This window comes from Laetiporus sulphureus (genome assembly GCF_001632365.1).
Source record: "Laetiporus sulphureus 93-53 unplaced genomic scaffold LAESUscaffold_20, whole genome shotgun sequence".
In the NCBI taxonomy this organism is placed as follows: Eukaryota; Fungi; Basidiomycota; class Agaricomycetes; order Polyporales; family Laetiporaceae; genus Laetiporus; species Laetiporus sulphureus.
The window spans coordinates 33,252-46,416 of NW_024468529.1; the positions used below are offsets into that span (position 1 = coordinate 33,252).

The following is a 13,165-nucleotide window of genomic DNA, read 5'->3' on the forward strand; positions in this document are numbered from 1 at the left end:
GCAATTCAAGCTCCCTGGAGCGACTATTCTGGTGCTTTCTAATGTCTTCTGAACGTGCTCTGCCTTTTTCCAGCTGTGGATTGCACGCGACATCGACGTGAATCGTCAGAATCGAAGAGGTACGTCCCATTCGTGGTGCACCATCATTTCATATCCTCGGGACATTATGCATGCTGCTCATCTCGCTCGGTGTTTGGTGCTACGGGCAAGTTGGTTCGTGTCACCGCGTCAGGCCGTAGGCCTGATGGACTAGTGTCACCTTATTCTGTTCTGGCTTGCATCATGCGTCTTGGTAAAACGTCTTCGGGAATCGCGATGCCGGAGCCTACTCGTTGTATTGAAGGTCAGGAAAGTTGCTTTTGGCGTGGCTTTACTAGGTCGGGAGCTCCCTCGATAATCTTCTTGCCGTTAAGAGCTCTTGCATCCAGGGTATCTTCATACCCTTCATTCCATGCTGTCAACGTCATCGACGTTTTCCACAAGGGAAAATAAATCAATCTATTGCTCGTGGTCCCCGTCGGAACAGGCCACTTGCCTGACAGGCGTCTCTGTTGCGCGCCTGCGCAATGTGATGTGACAATGTGATGCATGGTTGTGTCACTGTCACCGTGGCGTCTGTCCCCATCCCGCGGCGCGGCGGGAGTATTGTGAACGAAGCGAGACTGATCATGTCCAAAGCAAAGCTGTTAGTTGCGTGAGTGAGAAAAAAAGCTCACAATGGCGCTTTTCATGTCCGACTGGCGCTGCATGAAAAAAATTGGAGCCTACTGTCAATTTCCGTGGATTCATGAGCTGTCCACACATCCACAGTGGCAGTGAGGAACACTCATGCGTGTCCAACATGCCTGAGAGTACTCTCAGAGCAGCTATTTGCCCTGGTTGAGTCTATTTATGAGATGGTTGAGAGGCGTCACGGACAGCTCACAGCAGATTCACTTTCGGTTGATGACAATGTCGCGTGTCTTCGCGATGCTGATGGCTCATCTTCATGTAGTCTTTGACGAAGTTGAAGTCACTGCTCGCCGTGCTGTATTCTTAAGCCAGAGGTTCAGTAGCAGGAGAGGTAGGGCAGCTGTGCATTATTCGCGAAAGCATTCGCGGGGGGGATCGCGGAAGCAAAACGAGAGCGGCGTGTTGTTGCCACAGGGAGTTTAAGCTCATCACCTCAATGTGCCGTCACCCAGCCATATGTAGGCAATCTGCGCCGCTTCTCTCGATTTTCCACGGCCGACAGCTCGGTGGGCTATAAAATGATTACTGGATGGCTTACGACACCCCTTCCCCGTTCCTCACGACTATACTACGTGAAAGCCGCAAGGTGGAGAAAGCGAGCAGCCTTGGGGCGTTCATCGCCGCACTTGTACATCCATCGCCGCGCAAGGATACAACTTGAGCACGTTCCTCTGAACCGATTTTCTGAGCGGCCTCCTTGCTGCACACGTTCGACAATGCCTCTTATCCCAGCTAGCTATCCTCTCCGGCTGCCTAGCTACCGTTCAAGCCACAGACACAGATTCCACCCCTACTCGATGGCCAAACGTCCACGCCTTCTGCGGGTATGTCATGCTGTTCTGCCGTTACTATCGAATTTTTCATGAGACTGTCCATAGGCTCAAACCAATTTTGAGGAAGGTAGCGAACGGACATTGAATGATCCTCTAGAAGTAACATTGGTGAGTTGAAATAGTCGCCAGCAGGTCAACATGGGGCTAAGATGGTTGTCAGTGCCGTATTCAAGGTGCTGTAGGTGAATCGGACGATGACGTCTCACCCTTGGTCTTGGACGTCGTGGGCCCGTCCGAACCTGACCTCAAGGAACATCAGAATATGCCGATATCCATTTTCCCGCCGAGGATCGCCGATATAATTGCTGTGAGCCTTCGAATTGTCTTGTTTTTTCTAACTTGCTAACATTCCTATGGCACAGTACGTCGTGCTCATGGCCGGCGAGACATCTCAAAAGACTCGCGGTGTCGTAAAATGGCTGTGGAGCTCTGCGGTTGGGCTCTTTATATGAGGTTCTTGTCGTTCCGACACGGCTTGGAACGGCTTGGGCTTGTGTTGCTGTTGGATTTATTGCAGCGTGTTGGCTTCCATCGTACCCTCAGCGCACACCGCCCGCTGTGGCTTGGCCTGCGTGCCTTCACTGGAACGACAACACAGCGTGGTATTCATCTCCCTCGGCAATGTGCTCTGTAGATGTATCGTCGTCTGTCGGTATCCATCTTTGCTAAGTCTTCGTCTTTGTAGTCGTTGTATTTGCGCTATTAGTACCATCTATGCTGTCATTTTCTTTGTGCTCATGATGCAGAGAAGTTGTATTTTGTATGTCGTCTGTCTTGTATATCAAATTGATCGTAAGGGTTCAAAATACAGCTTCGTTGTTTTGCATATTGATGACAACTCATCAGTCTATACATTCATTCACACATCTTGAGGTGCACAAAACAGTGTTTGAGGACATGCATTTTAATGTTGGTGATTATATGCAATCGCTCTTGCATTTGCACATGTTTCGAGACTGGATGGAGTTCTTCATGTTGATCCTGCGAAAGTGCTGCTACTTCCTCTCACTTTAGTATGAGGCTGTATATACATGCCGTGCAATTGTATCTGATTGCAATATACACTGGAGCAACGCATATCGTCTCATGCCATTGCAGATCCAACCTGGACATTATCACTGGTGAGCCAGCAGAGAAATACTTTAAGAGGCGCATTAGGGATTATTCCCACCATGAGAACTAGTATGGCAGCTCACGTCGTAATTTCTTCCACGGACCACGCCGCACATTCGCCATTGAATCCATCTTTGCACCGCCTCGCGCAAGGCCCAGAGCCAGCGGCGGAGCTAGACAGGCCGGATAAATGCCTTCTGTGGTTCTTGAGATGGTTCCTAGGGCGGCATGCACTCAGCCGCAATTTAGCGAACTGATAGCCGAGGAGAAGCTCAAGAAGCAGCGGGAGAAGAGCAGTCCAATACCGTTGCTTCTGTGCTGCAAGGTTGTGGCAGAGGTAGTCAGAGACAGAACGACATTGAAGACAGCGTGTGCATGATGAGCATAAGAGGTTCTGGTACGAGAACGTATGGCGGGAGCAAAGCACAGCAGGAGCAACTGGCAGCCACAAATTCGCAGACGCGACGCAATTCATTAGTGCACGTGGTAGAGTCCACTCGGTCACGAGACTGTGAGTCTGTAGCTGCGGAGTTCGAACCTTGGGCGCCTGGGCGCTCAACGAAGTCCCGCTTGTGCAGAACGCAGCGTTCACTATGGACTCGAAACAACAACCCGTAATTGAACGCCTCTCTTTAACAACTCAATCTCGGATTCGTTCCACGCAGATACTCATTTCGTTGCCACAAATCATTTCCGAGTTCGTACAGAACTCTCTGGATGCAGGCGCCGGGAACGTCGACATCGGGATTGATTGCGAAGAGTGGTCATGTTGGGTCCGTGACGATGGTTCGGGAATCAGCAGAGATGGCTTTGATGTCCTCGCGGGCAGCTCGCAAGTTGGGCGCTATGGTAGTTGGATTTAATTTAGCGAAAACGTACGAACGTGCATTGAGAGACTCGCCGTAGGTACATCCAAAGCGTATTCTCCCGATAGTTTGGGGCAAGTGTCGACTTTTGGCTTCCGAGGAGAAGGTAGTGTTATTCTTGATGAATGCTTCAGGACGCGGCTCATCAGATGCTGCAAATAGCTCTGGCATCCGCGGCAGACCTATCATGCATTGAGATCTCTTCCAGAACTGCGAGGTCTCGAGAAAGCTGGTCTGTAATCCTCAAAGTACACCTTATAGCTGAGAAAAATCTCAAACTTGTGCTCACACTTTGTCGTCTCAGGGCGGGGACGTACTCTATAACGGACCTTCCGTTAGGTGGCGGAGAGAAAGTCCAGGAACTGTTGTGTCAGTACGCGACGCATTCTACAATGTACGTGTTTCCTATCGTGTCTTCACTTCTGTTAATGGAGTACATTTCATTTCGGTAGCTCCCTATCCGCCGAAGATCGCACCCGTCGGCTTCAAAGACAATAGAGCTTGTCAGAAAGGATATCGAGACATTTGCCTTAGTTTCCCCCCATGTTTCTTTTACCTTGGAAAATCTCGCAGAGAACAAAGGAGAAAGCTCTCGCATGAGCCGTGTAATGACCGTACCCAAGGTCAGCCTTGTTTTCTACTGACCGTCTGAACATCTCTTACATTTTGGGCGACTTGCCGTTAGACGGCCTCAAGTCTTGCAGCGTTCCGTCATTTGTATGGTAGGGCGCTTGTCGAGGTATGTTGTGTCGCGCGTGATGATCCTCTAATTTGAAGCTGGATGACTGCCGCAGCATGCCGAAGAGATCAACGAGAGCTCTGGTGATACGAATTTGCAAGGATTCATTAGTCTAGATGGTGCACAATCCAAGGTATGCGGCAGTTTCTGTCGGTTAAGTAGTCTGTCATGCTCATGGATTCGAACGCCAGGCATATCAATTTCTGTGTATGCTACGCGGGCACCTTATTCACATCGCAATCGACTGATCGTTGTCCAGACGTTAATAGACACCCCATGTCACCATGTGTGATCCACCGTATCATCGATGCCGCATTTGCCAGAAGCTCCTTTGCGAAACATGTGCGTAATACTGCAGTATACTTTATATTCTGTGTTAATTGTCTCTCAGGCGCTCAACGAGGAAGGCGAGGATGACCGGCCATTTTCAAGTACGAGCTGTTAATCGGACGCTAACTGCTAAATGACCCATGCATTCTCTCCCGTCATTAGATGTCCGCCGCTCCCCGCGCAAGTCGGAAAAGAAGCCGGTCTATGTGTTGAACCTCTTGATCCCTCCACGGAGTGTCGATAACTGCCTCGAACCCGCCAAATCTGCCGTTCATTTACAGGTATGTCTCTAACGTATGCATCTAACCATGGTAATACTCAGCTCGTGGCACAGAACGCAGATGCTGCTCACGCATTCCTATCATCCGTGGTAGAGACATTCCTCGAACGGCATGGCTTCCTCATGTCAGGGACATCTCGAACCCACATTACCACCTTGGGAGAGAACGGCCACTGTGAGCCGTCGCACAAGAAAAGAAGGAAGATCGTTAGCGGACGGGAACGCCAGCCGAGTACCGAGCCAGCAGTGCCAGTACAGCGCCACGACCGTCTTGATAGTCCTCATACACACGCTGAGATGCCTATTCTCGTACACCCGGTATGCTCGACCATGGCTTGCGCATCCCTTGCACTGACCCTTCGTAGGAAATACATGCTCATGATCTACCCGAACCTAACGGAGGGATGTTTCAGGCGTTGTGGACCGATCCATCGACAGGCGAACGTTTTGTTGTGGACACACGAACGGGCAACTCATATTCAATGCATGCACGCTCGAATTTATATGCAAAGATTGATGAGCTTCCTGTCCAGCGAAGACGCACTCTCGGCCCTCTAGCTCGCAAGGATGGTGAGGGACGGTCTGATACTAAGCAAAAGGATAATTTGCCTGAATGGATGAAGAATGCACTCGAGGTCCGGTCTTCTTAATACCTTCTTTCAGTCTTTTCCTGATGGAGCTGGTAATGCTTTAGACAAATGAAGTCTATAGCATGGCAGAACCTCGGATTCGTTCAGTGAACATTTCCTCTGCGACGATGGCGGGTGTAGATGGATTTCGTCATGACTGCTCGCATCATGAAGAGTATTTCGACATAACGAGAGGAGGACAACGAGGCACTGTTTGGCGAAACCGGTGGCAAGAAATTGGCGCATCTCAGATTCGGGATGGACGATTCGCCAAGACGGATCTGCGCAAAGCGCGTGTATTGGGCCAAATAGATCGGAAATTCATTGCGTGCATCGTTGATTCCGACTCAAGTGACAAGATGGACGGGAACAAGAGTGTAGGGCGCACGCTCATCCTCATTGACCAGCACGCAGCAGACGAGCGTGTTCGTGTGGAACGCTTTTTGCGCGAACTCTGTGTTGGCTTCCTAGGATATCGCACCGCCAGTGGCCCTTTGGCATATGGTGATGTCGAGGACAGTCCCGATCTCAATCGCGGAGGCGTACGGACGAGAGAGCTTTCATCTCCAGTTCCTATTCTGTTGACCCGTCGTGAATCTTCCAAAATTGCGGAGGAAGACATCCAAACCGCATTCAAGTGTTGGGGCATTCGGTTTTTATTGCCGGATAGTCAACAACGCGAAGAGGTAGATATTCTAGACCAGAATAGAGGGCAAGACTCTATGAATAGTTATGCGCAAGTATTCGTTAGCAATATTCCAGAGATAGTGGCAGACAAGGTCAGTTATCTACTAATTATGCGCAATATAAGCTGTACTGAGGCCATGTTTTTCTCAGTTGCTCACCGGTGACGAGCTTAAGGAACTGGTCAAGGGCTACCTCGCGACGCTCGAGATGGAGGGTCTTCCGACAACTCCACGCGGACAACCCGAGGCGTTCAGTGAGGGTGACGAAGACCTTGTGTGGCAGAAAGCGATGCGATGGTGTCCTCGGCAACTGCTTGAACTCGTCAACTCGAAAGCTTGCCGAGGTGAGCGATTCTTCGCTGTCGCATCGGCATTGACTCACAAGCCTGCACAGGTGCAATTATGTTTAACGACTCGCTGACGACGGAACAATGTTCGAGGTTGGTGCAACAGTTGTCTGAGACAATCTTTCCGTTCCAATGCGCGCATGGTAGGCGAGTACTGTCTCTCGTTCATTGCTGTGGACATAACACGTTGAACGTCTTCACTATTTTAGACCATCGCTCGTGCCGCTTATGGAACTTGGACGAGAACACGGGAGTGAGATGAGTAGCCCCTTCGCGCACAGGGTAGTAGTAGATTGGTCGCACTTCCAGGCATGGTGAGCCTCATACTCATAGTACTATTAACGATCTCCTCGTTCACCATGACACGAACACTCAGAAGTGATTAGTCTGGTCTGATTGTTGTTACATCCGACCCAAGTCCGCTCAGATGTCGCGCGCCTCAAACTCGAGCATTGTGCAACGTCCCGCTAGATTCTATGGCGCCACCTCGTGATAGCAAGCTCTCTGTCGAGCGGGAGATGCAACTATATTTGGTTTTAATTACCATAAAGAAGAGAAGAACGATGACTATTCTACCCAGTCTAGTCATCGTTCGAAATTTAGACAATATTGTTAATGCATCAAGCGATAAATGCAAGGGCCAAGAGTCCTATGCCTCAGTCTGCGATAGATCTACATCTACTCCCACCATGCTACAATCGGTGCAAACGCCATCTATCAATTTGCTCGGGTCGTCGTTGATCGCAGTGTCGGTATTGGTATTGAAGGCTTCGGCGGCAACCCAAAGGGAATCGGCGTCATCGTCAGCAAAATAAGTCACATCGTTTATCGATGCGTTGAGTTTGCGGAGACGGAACATCAGTCGTGATAATATTATTGATGTCTGTCTGGAGTGAAACAGATGTTCAGTTGATATATCAAGAAATGCATGTCGTACAATACAAACGCAGCTACCCAGGCGTGTACTGGCTCTGTGAACTGGAATACAATCAGTGCGAGACATAGAGCACTGAATATTTGATCATCATACGAGAGTTGAGTCGAGATGACTGATGCCTATGCCGACAGCATTGACGACGGACAAAGCCCTATATCCAAATTGAGGCACGTTATCTCTGCACGAGAATGCGTGCGACCTACGCAAAATACCAGGTTGCTTGGCGTTGCGAGCAGGGAGCTGTGAGGAAAAATCTAGTCCGGGCGATATCGGGACATACTATTTATAAGTAGTGAGTCTCCAAGTGCAGCTCTCTTGGAGACATCATTGATAGGGTGCATCTTCTTCCAAGTGAGGAACATCCCAACAATGTCAGCGAGGATCGACGATGCTCTGCCGCCGAGTTCCCCTACTCAGAGAATAGTGTTACAGTGCATGACCGCTGAGGCTTTATCACCTACAACTATGTAGGATTTCAGTCACTCTGGATGTAACTTTCCGTGAATGATTCTCACTTGTCAAATGCGCTCGCAGATATCCGCGTCTTGTATGAGCATACAGCTCGACCTCCATGCGATGTCTTGAGATGGGGCTCCATCACGGTAAACGTATACTAGATATATTTAATGAACGGTAAGCAAAATTCGAACCCGCATAAGCTCTTACCACTAATATTGCGGGAGCGATGATGTTCAGCCCAAGGACCAGGGCAAAAACGGACTTGCTTTTATTGTAAATGGCATACATACGCAGGGCCGTGAAGACTACGAGCGTTTGCGAAAGTCAATGTGTTGTTGTATATGGATATCAGACGAGCATGCCTACTGGCAGCACTGATCAAGAAAATCGCTTCAATGACCATTCGAGACACCACGAATGCGACACAGCTGGTCAGATCTCCGCGTGAGTGATCAGTTTACCTGATAAAATCAAAATGATTACATCTGTTGGCAACATGTCACAAAGGCTCACGTCTACGGATCGACGTACTCACTGGCCAACTTGAGAATGCAGCCAACCAAGGTATCCAGATGAACGTTTGAAGAATTGCGCAATACCTCAGTGCGTAAAACAGTGCGGACGCAAAAGTGAATCGGGCCTTCCAAATGTACTCATACTCGTCCCCAATGGTGAGGAAGTAGTCATACAGTATCAGTGCTGAAGGGTTCATTTAGAGAAGACGTCAGCAATACCGCAGGAATGCTGGCGACACACCTGAGGCTGAGAAATGAAGCGATGTTCTCGCAGGACTTGTGAGGACGATCTTGTTAGTGAGACGTTGATATATAACTGTAGAACGGACCGCAGTGACACGTACTTATTTGCAAGTTCCTTCGGTATGTTTCGCGGAGACATTCAGTTCCCGTGGTAGTGACACGCAGTCTCCCGAAGTGTCGTGTAAGGCACATGCATAAGCGAGGGCTGCGGGCTGAGCGCGAATTAGGTCCTTATTATGAAATATATACTCGGATCTTTCGAGCGTTGGCGCTCCAGATAAAGTTCTCCATTGAGCAATGAGCGCTGAGCGTCCAAGTGGAAACCCAACGTTCAACGTCAGCGGTAAGCAGGAATTCAAATAGCGGCAAATGATGGATTTCCATCGCCTCGAAATTACACGAAATTGCTGTGGTCGCACAGGCTGCCGCAGGTCGAACTCCCTTGCACCTGCTCCTGTCATCCCAAAGTCAAAATGAGCACTGTCAACTGACATGATGAACTCAATGTCGGTGTCCATAGTGATAGCTGAGAAGCCAATCAGAGGTCCGAGACAGAATTATGATAATCAAAGACAATGTCTCTCAAATTTTCGACGCGTTGACTTTGCGCGAATGGATCCAACGTGAGCCTTAATAACATGATTAGTGCTTGCCTGGACTAACCTACATACACCATCGGTATCATGTCACCGAGAAAGCATGTCGCGGAAATACAAGGGGACAAACCTAGATGTTGGTCGGTTCTGTAGACTATAATGAAGTCGGTATAAGACGTAGCGCAGTGAATTGTTTGTCGACGTACAGAAGTTGAGCCGAGAAGTCTGAGACACTTGTTTCCCCTCGTGAAGTCCACGCGACTTAGGCAAAATACCAGGCTTGTTTGATACAGCGAGTCGGGGAGGTGCAAGAAAAGGCAAGTCAACAGTATCTCAACGACACCGGCGGCGACTGACAATATTTTCTGTTACCGAAATCCCCGAAATCCCCTACCACCGTAATGGTTTACAGTTAGTTCGTATGGGTACAGAAACATCAGCTTGACCGGTCATATTCGGCCAGAACTACATCCTACGATTCCGTGAGAAAACATCCGGCGAAATCCTGCCATTTTTGAGACTTTATGAATAAACTCACCTGCGCATTTCACAAAGAGACACGGTGGAAGTATCGATGTGGCCCTTGACGAAGCGCCGGTGCACGTGGACAGGGGGGCCGTGCCGGGGACAAAGATGGCTCGGCCGAGAAGATTCATGTGCTCGTCGACGGGCGCGGGACGAGATGGCGCCCTGCACGCGCCTCCTCACCCCGACGCGGCCAAACGGTCTCCTGAACGCTGGAGACAGGTGTTCCTCGACGTTCCCTAGTTGGCGATGCGGCTGCCTGCCAACATTCGACCGATTCTCGCGTCGACCCAACGCCTCGCTGACGTCTCTCGACAGCGCGCCGCCGTTCGTTCCATCGTTCATCGGTCGCTCCTTCAGCGAAGATGGCTCAACTCCTCGTTAGCAGCTGACCAGTCGCCGACCACCAGCGTTGAGCGCGGGAGACTGAGCGAGCGGGAGGCGAAGCATGCGCTGTCTACTCGGGAGGAGACTGGTACGTCGTATGCAGCGATCCGGGTGCTAGGTTCTGTGAGGTTTATCTTTAGCAGCGGTGTTGACCCCAATGCAGAGATATCGCGCGATTGTCGACTCTGGAGTGCTGAAGTTTGATCCGCATCAGCAACGGATTATTGGCAAGCTGCAGAAGCTACACGATGAGCTCGAAACGTATCACCCACCATCAATTAACCCGGACACTTATCGACCCTCTTTAGTCCGTTGCCTTTGCACGTACTGCTTGCTCAGACTTTCACATATTTGGTGGTATCAGTTTTCTCGCCTGTTCTCTCGACAAAACTCGATAGAGGGCACTGTACCGCTCGAGCAAGTCCCGAAGGGGCTTTACCTCTTTGGTGATGTCGGAACAGGCAAGACGATGCTTATGGACCTCTTCTACGACACCCTCCCTCCGCAAATCAAGCGCAAGCGGCGCGTGCACTTCCACGCCTTCATGATCGACGTGCATAAGCGCATGCATGCGATGAAGGCAAAGTTGGGGCTGCGCGGCGGTGATCCGATCCCGCCCGTCGCGCGCGACCTGGCTCACGAGGCGTACGTCTTGTGCTTTGATGAATTTCAGGTATGATTAGCGGACCTTCCCGCTGAGCTTTTGACACAACTGTTGTCGCTCGGCAGGTCACGGATATAGCGGATGCGATGATTCTGCGACAGCTGTTCGAGCGTCTCCTGAGCCACGGTGTCGTCTGCGTGATCACGTCAAAGTGAGCGCATCTCGTATCTTTCTTGATTTACTGACGGCGTGATCCATGCAGTCGACATCCAGATGATCTATACAAGAACGGCATTCAGCGATCGAGTTTTCTTCCGTGCATCGAGCTACTAAAGACGCACTTTGACGTCACCGACCTCGACTCTGGCACTGGTCAGTAGTTTCCATCAACTGGTTTTCTATGTCTAAGGTCTAATCATCACATCTGTCCTTCACAGACTATCGCCGTTTACCTCATGCGGTCTCCCATGTCTATTACGACCCACTCACCCCGGAGAACAGAGCGGAAGTCGAGAAGATCTTCTCCGCGGTCACGTCCGACCCCGCAGATCCCGTCGTGCATAACCGTAAGCTGCACACATGGGGGCGCACGATCCTTGTCCCCGAAAGCTCGAGCACTGTCGCGAAGTTCGAGTTTGACGATCTGTGTGGGAATCCGCTGAGTGCGGCGGACTACTTAGAGATCACGAAGAATTTTAAGACGATTTTCGTGCTGGATGTGCCGAAGATGGGGCTGAGCCAGAAGGACAAGGTTTGTACGAAGCCATCTGTACGAATTTGGGTGATGCTGACAAAGGTCGGATTAGGCACGGAGGTTTATCACATTCATTGACGGTGAGTTGACCCAGGCAATGCACCTTGTCCGCATGTTGACGCATATCCGTTTCAGCATGCTATGAGAGCAAGGTGTCTTTCTTGGTCCATTGAGAGTCTTGAGATGAGATATTGACCAAGCGTGTAGACGAAGCTGTTCATGACCTCTGAGGTGCCAGTTGCGCAGATATTCGCAGAAGATAACAACAAGGGTGAAGCTGGTGTCTCGGACCAGATGCGGCAGATGATGGACGATCTTGTGTGTTCATCTATCGTCGTCGGTTTACAACGGGTTTGGTATTCACGTAGCGCGCACAGGGCCTCCCGAGTGATGTCGTCATTTCGAGCTCTGTGTGCAGTGGAGAGGAAGAGCTGTTTGCGTTTGCGCGGTGTTGCTCGCGTCTGGTGCAGATGGGCAGCAAGAAGTGGATGGAGAACGCTGGTGTCTCATAGCGAATCTAGGATACAGATAGAGGAGTATTTGATTTCTACAATGCGGGATGCTGAACGTCTCTATCGTCACGCATTCATTAATATTACAGCCAGGCATCACACTAAATTAAATTGACAGTCGCTTCTTCCTCTCGGTCTTTGGGTGAGTAGAAACGAAATATATCTCATCGGACATAAATAGGCTGCTGAACGATTCTTGGATAATGAGTATTATAGCTTTCCGAAAACCAAAGATCTCATCCACGGCCATAGGACTCTGAAAACACCGCATCCCGTCCGATCTGCGCAGTTAACCAGAGTGCCGCCTAGTTAGTACCACGGTGGGGGACCACGCGGGAATCCTGGGTGCTGTGGTTTTTTTTCGCGCTTTTATTGGATTATTGTTTTTATTACTCTGTTACGCAGAAAGATTGTGATCCTGCAATCGCATTCCTGATGCACTTCTCCTACTACACAGCCAAGGAAAGGCACAAAGTACGGTCTTTTCCTGAAGTGATTCATTTGATGAGAAAGGCTTGTCAATTCAATTCAATTCCAATATCTTTTCTGCATCAAGAAGCTGTGCTGTGAGTAGTCTTGCGTTCACATGTATATATAATACAGGTTCCCTTTTTCTATGCTGTCTTAGAAAGCATAACAACTGACGTAAAAGCAATCTGATATAATCTGTAGTTCCATTTCTATGAAGCGACGAGATCGGTGCCCTACGTGGTCGGGCACACCCAAGCGCGCGGATGCAATCGGTGCTTTCGTGATCGACCACTACCATGTCCGAGACAGGGACATCCTCAGCATCATTCAGGCCTGCGCTGCTCGTCGTGGACGTGCAGGAGGACTTCTGCCCACCCGTACTAACATCTCATCTGCTTCGTTCCAGGCGCGGACGATGCTGACATAGCTGTGTGCAGAGCGGCGCCCTTGCCGTCCCTGACGGGCGCGCAGTCGTGCCTGTGATCAACTCGTTGCTCGAGCTGCCTTTCGTATTCAAAGTCGCCACGAAGGACCACCACCCCCCGAATCACATCAGCTTCGCGTCGAACCACGGGCTCGATGCGCGCCCGTTCGAGTCGACGACGAC

At 50.2% G+C, this 13,165-nt stretch overlaps 5 protein-coding genes across 5 annotated transcripts; 4 read left to right on the forward strand and 1 right to left on the reverse strand.

Moving 5' to 3' along the window:
- Positions 1–1,448: 1,448 nt before the first annotated feature.
- On the forward strand, positions 1,449–2,017 carry LAESUDRAFT_714181 (uncharacterized protein; the record flags this gene model as incomplete). Its single annotated transcript, XM_040907052.1, has 4 exons — positions 1,449–1,556; positions 1,611–1,673; positions 1,726–1,872; positions 1,928–2,017. 4 exons carry the CDS (start codon positions 1,449–1,451, stop codon positions 2,015–2,017), a joined length of 408 nt encoding a protein of 135 aa, XP_040764145.1.
- A 1,254-nt stretch (positions 2,018–3,271) lies between these two features.
- On the forward strand, positions 3,272–6,817 carry LAESUDRAFT_759256 (uncharacterized protein; the record flags this gene model as incomplete). Its single annotated transcript, XM_040912574.1, has 17 exons — positions 3,272–3,527; positions 3,585–3,650; positions 3,707–3,792; positions 3,849–3,938; positions 3,997–4,167; positions 4,230–4,283; positions 4,339–4,416; positions 4,475–4,490; positions 4,543–4,625; positions 4,675–4,714; positions 4,776–4,894; positions 4,948–5,211; positions 5,259–5,528; positions 5,588–6,301; positions 6,360–6,552; positions 6,603–6,698; positions 6,765–6,817. The coding sequence occupies 17 exons, from the start codon at positions 3,272–3,274 to the stop codon at positions 6,815–6,817; spliced, it is 2,649 nt and encodes an 882-aa protein (XP_040764146.1).
- A 506-nt stretch (positions 6,818–7,323) lies between these two features.
- On the reverse strand, positions 7,324–8,663 carry LAESUDRAFT_700165 (uncharacterized protein; the record flags this gene model as incomplete). Its single annotated transcript, XM_040906402.1, has 8 exons — positions 7,324–7,442; positions 7,502–7,533; positions 7,586–7,643; positions 7,696–7,711; positions 7,773–7,901; positions 8,006–8,105; positions 8,159–8,256; positions 8,471–8,663. Coding segments are annotated over 8 exons (744 nt in total), but the record flags the coding sequence as incomplete, so codon positions are not given.
- Positions 8,664–10,374: 1,711 nt separating this feature from the next.
- On the forward strand, positions 10,375–12,087 carry LAESUDRAFT_736849 (AFG1-like ATPase; the record flags this gene model as incomplete). Its single annotated transcript, XM_040910726.1, has 9 exons — positions 10,375–10,524; positions 10,582–10,890; positions 10,947–11,032; positions 11,084–11,193; positions 11,259–11,572; positions 11,628–11,655; positions 11,711–11,727; positions 11,783–11,893; positions 11,953–12,087. 9 exons carry the CDS (start codon positions 10,375–10,377, stop codon positions 12,085–12,087), a joined length of 1,260 nt encoding a protein of 419 aa, XP_040764148.1.
- Positions 12,088–12,854: 767 nt separating this feature from the next.
- Positions 12,855–13,153, forward strand: LAESUDRAFT_759258 (uncharacterized protein; the record flags this gene model as incomplete). Its single annotated transcript, XM_040912575.1, has 2 exons — positions 12,855–12,935; positions 12,996–13,153. Coding segments are annotated over 2 exons (239 nt in total), but the record flags the coding sequence as incomplete, so codon positions are not given.
- Between the last annotated feature and the right edge of the window lie 12 nt (positions 13,154–13,165).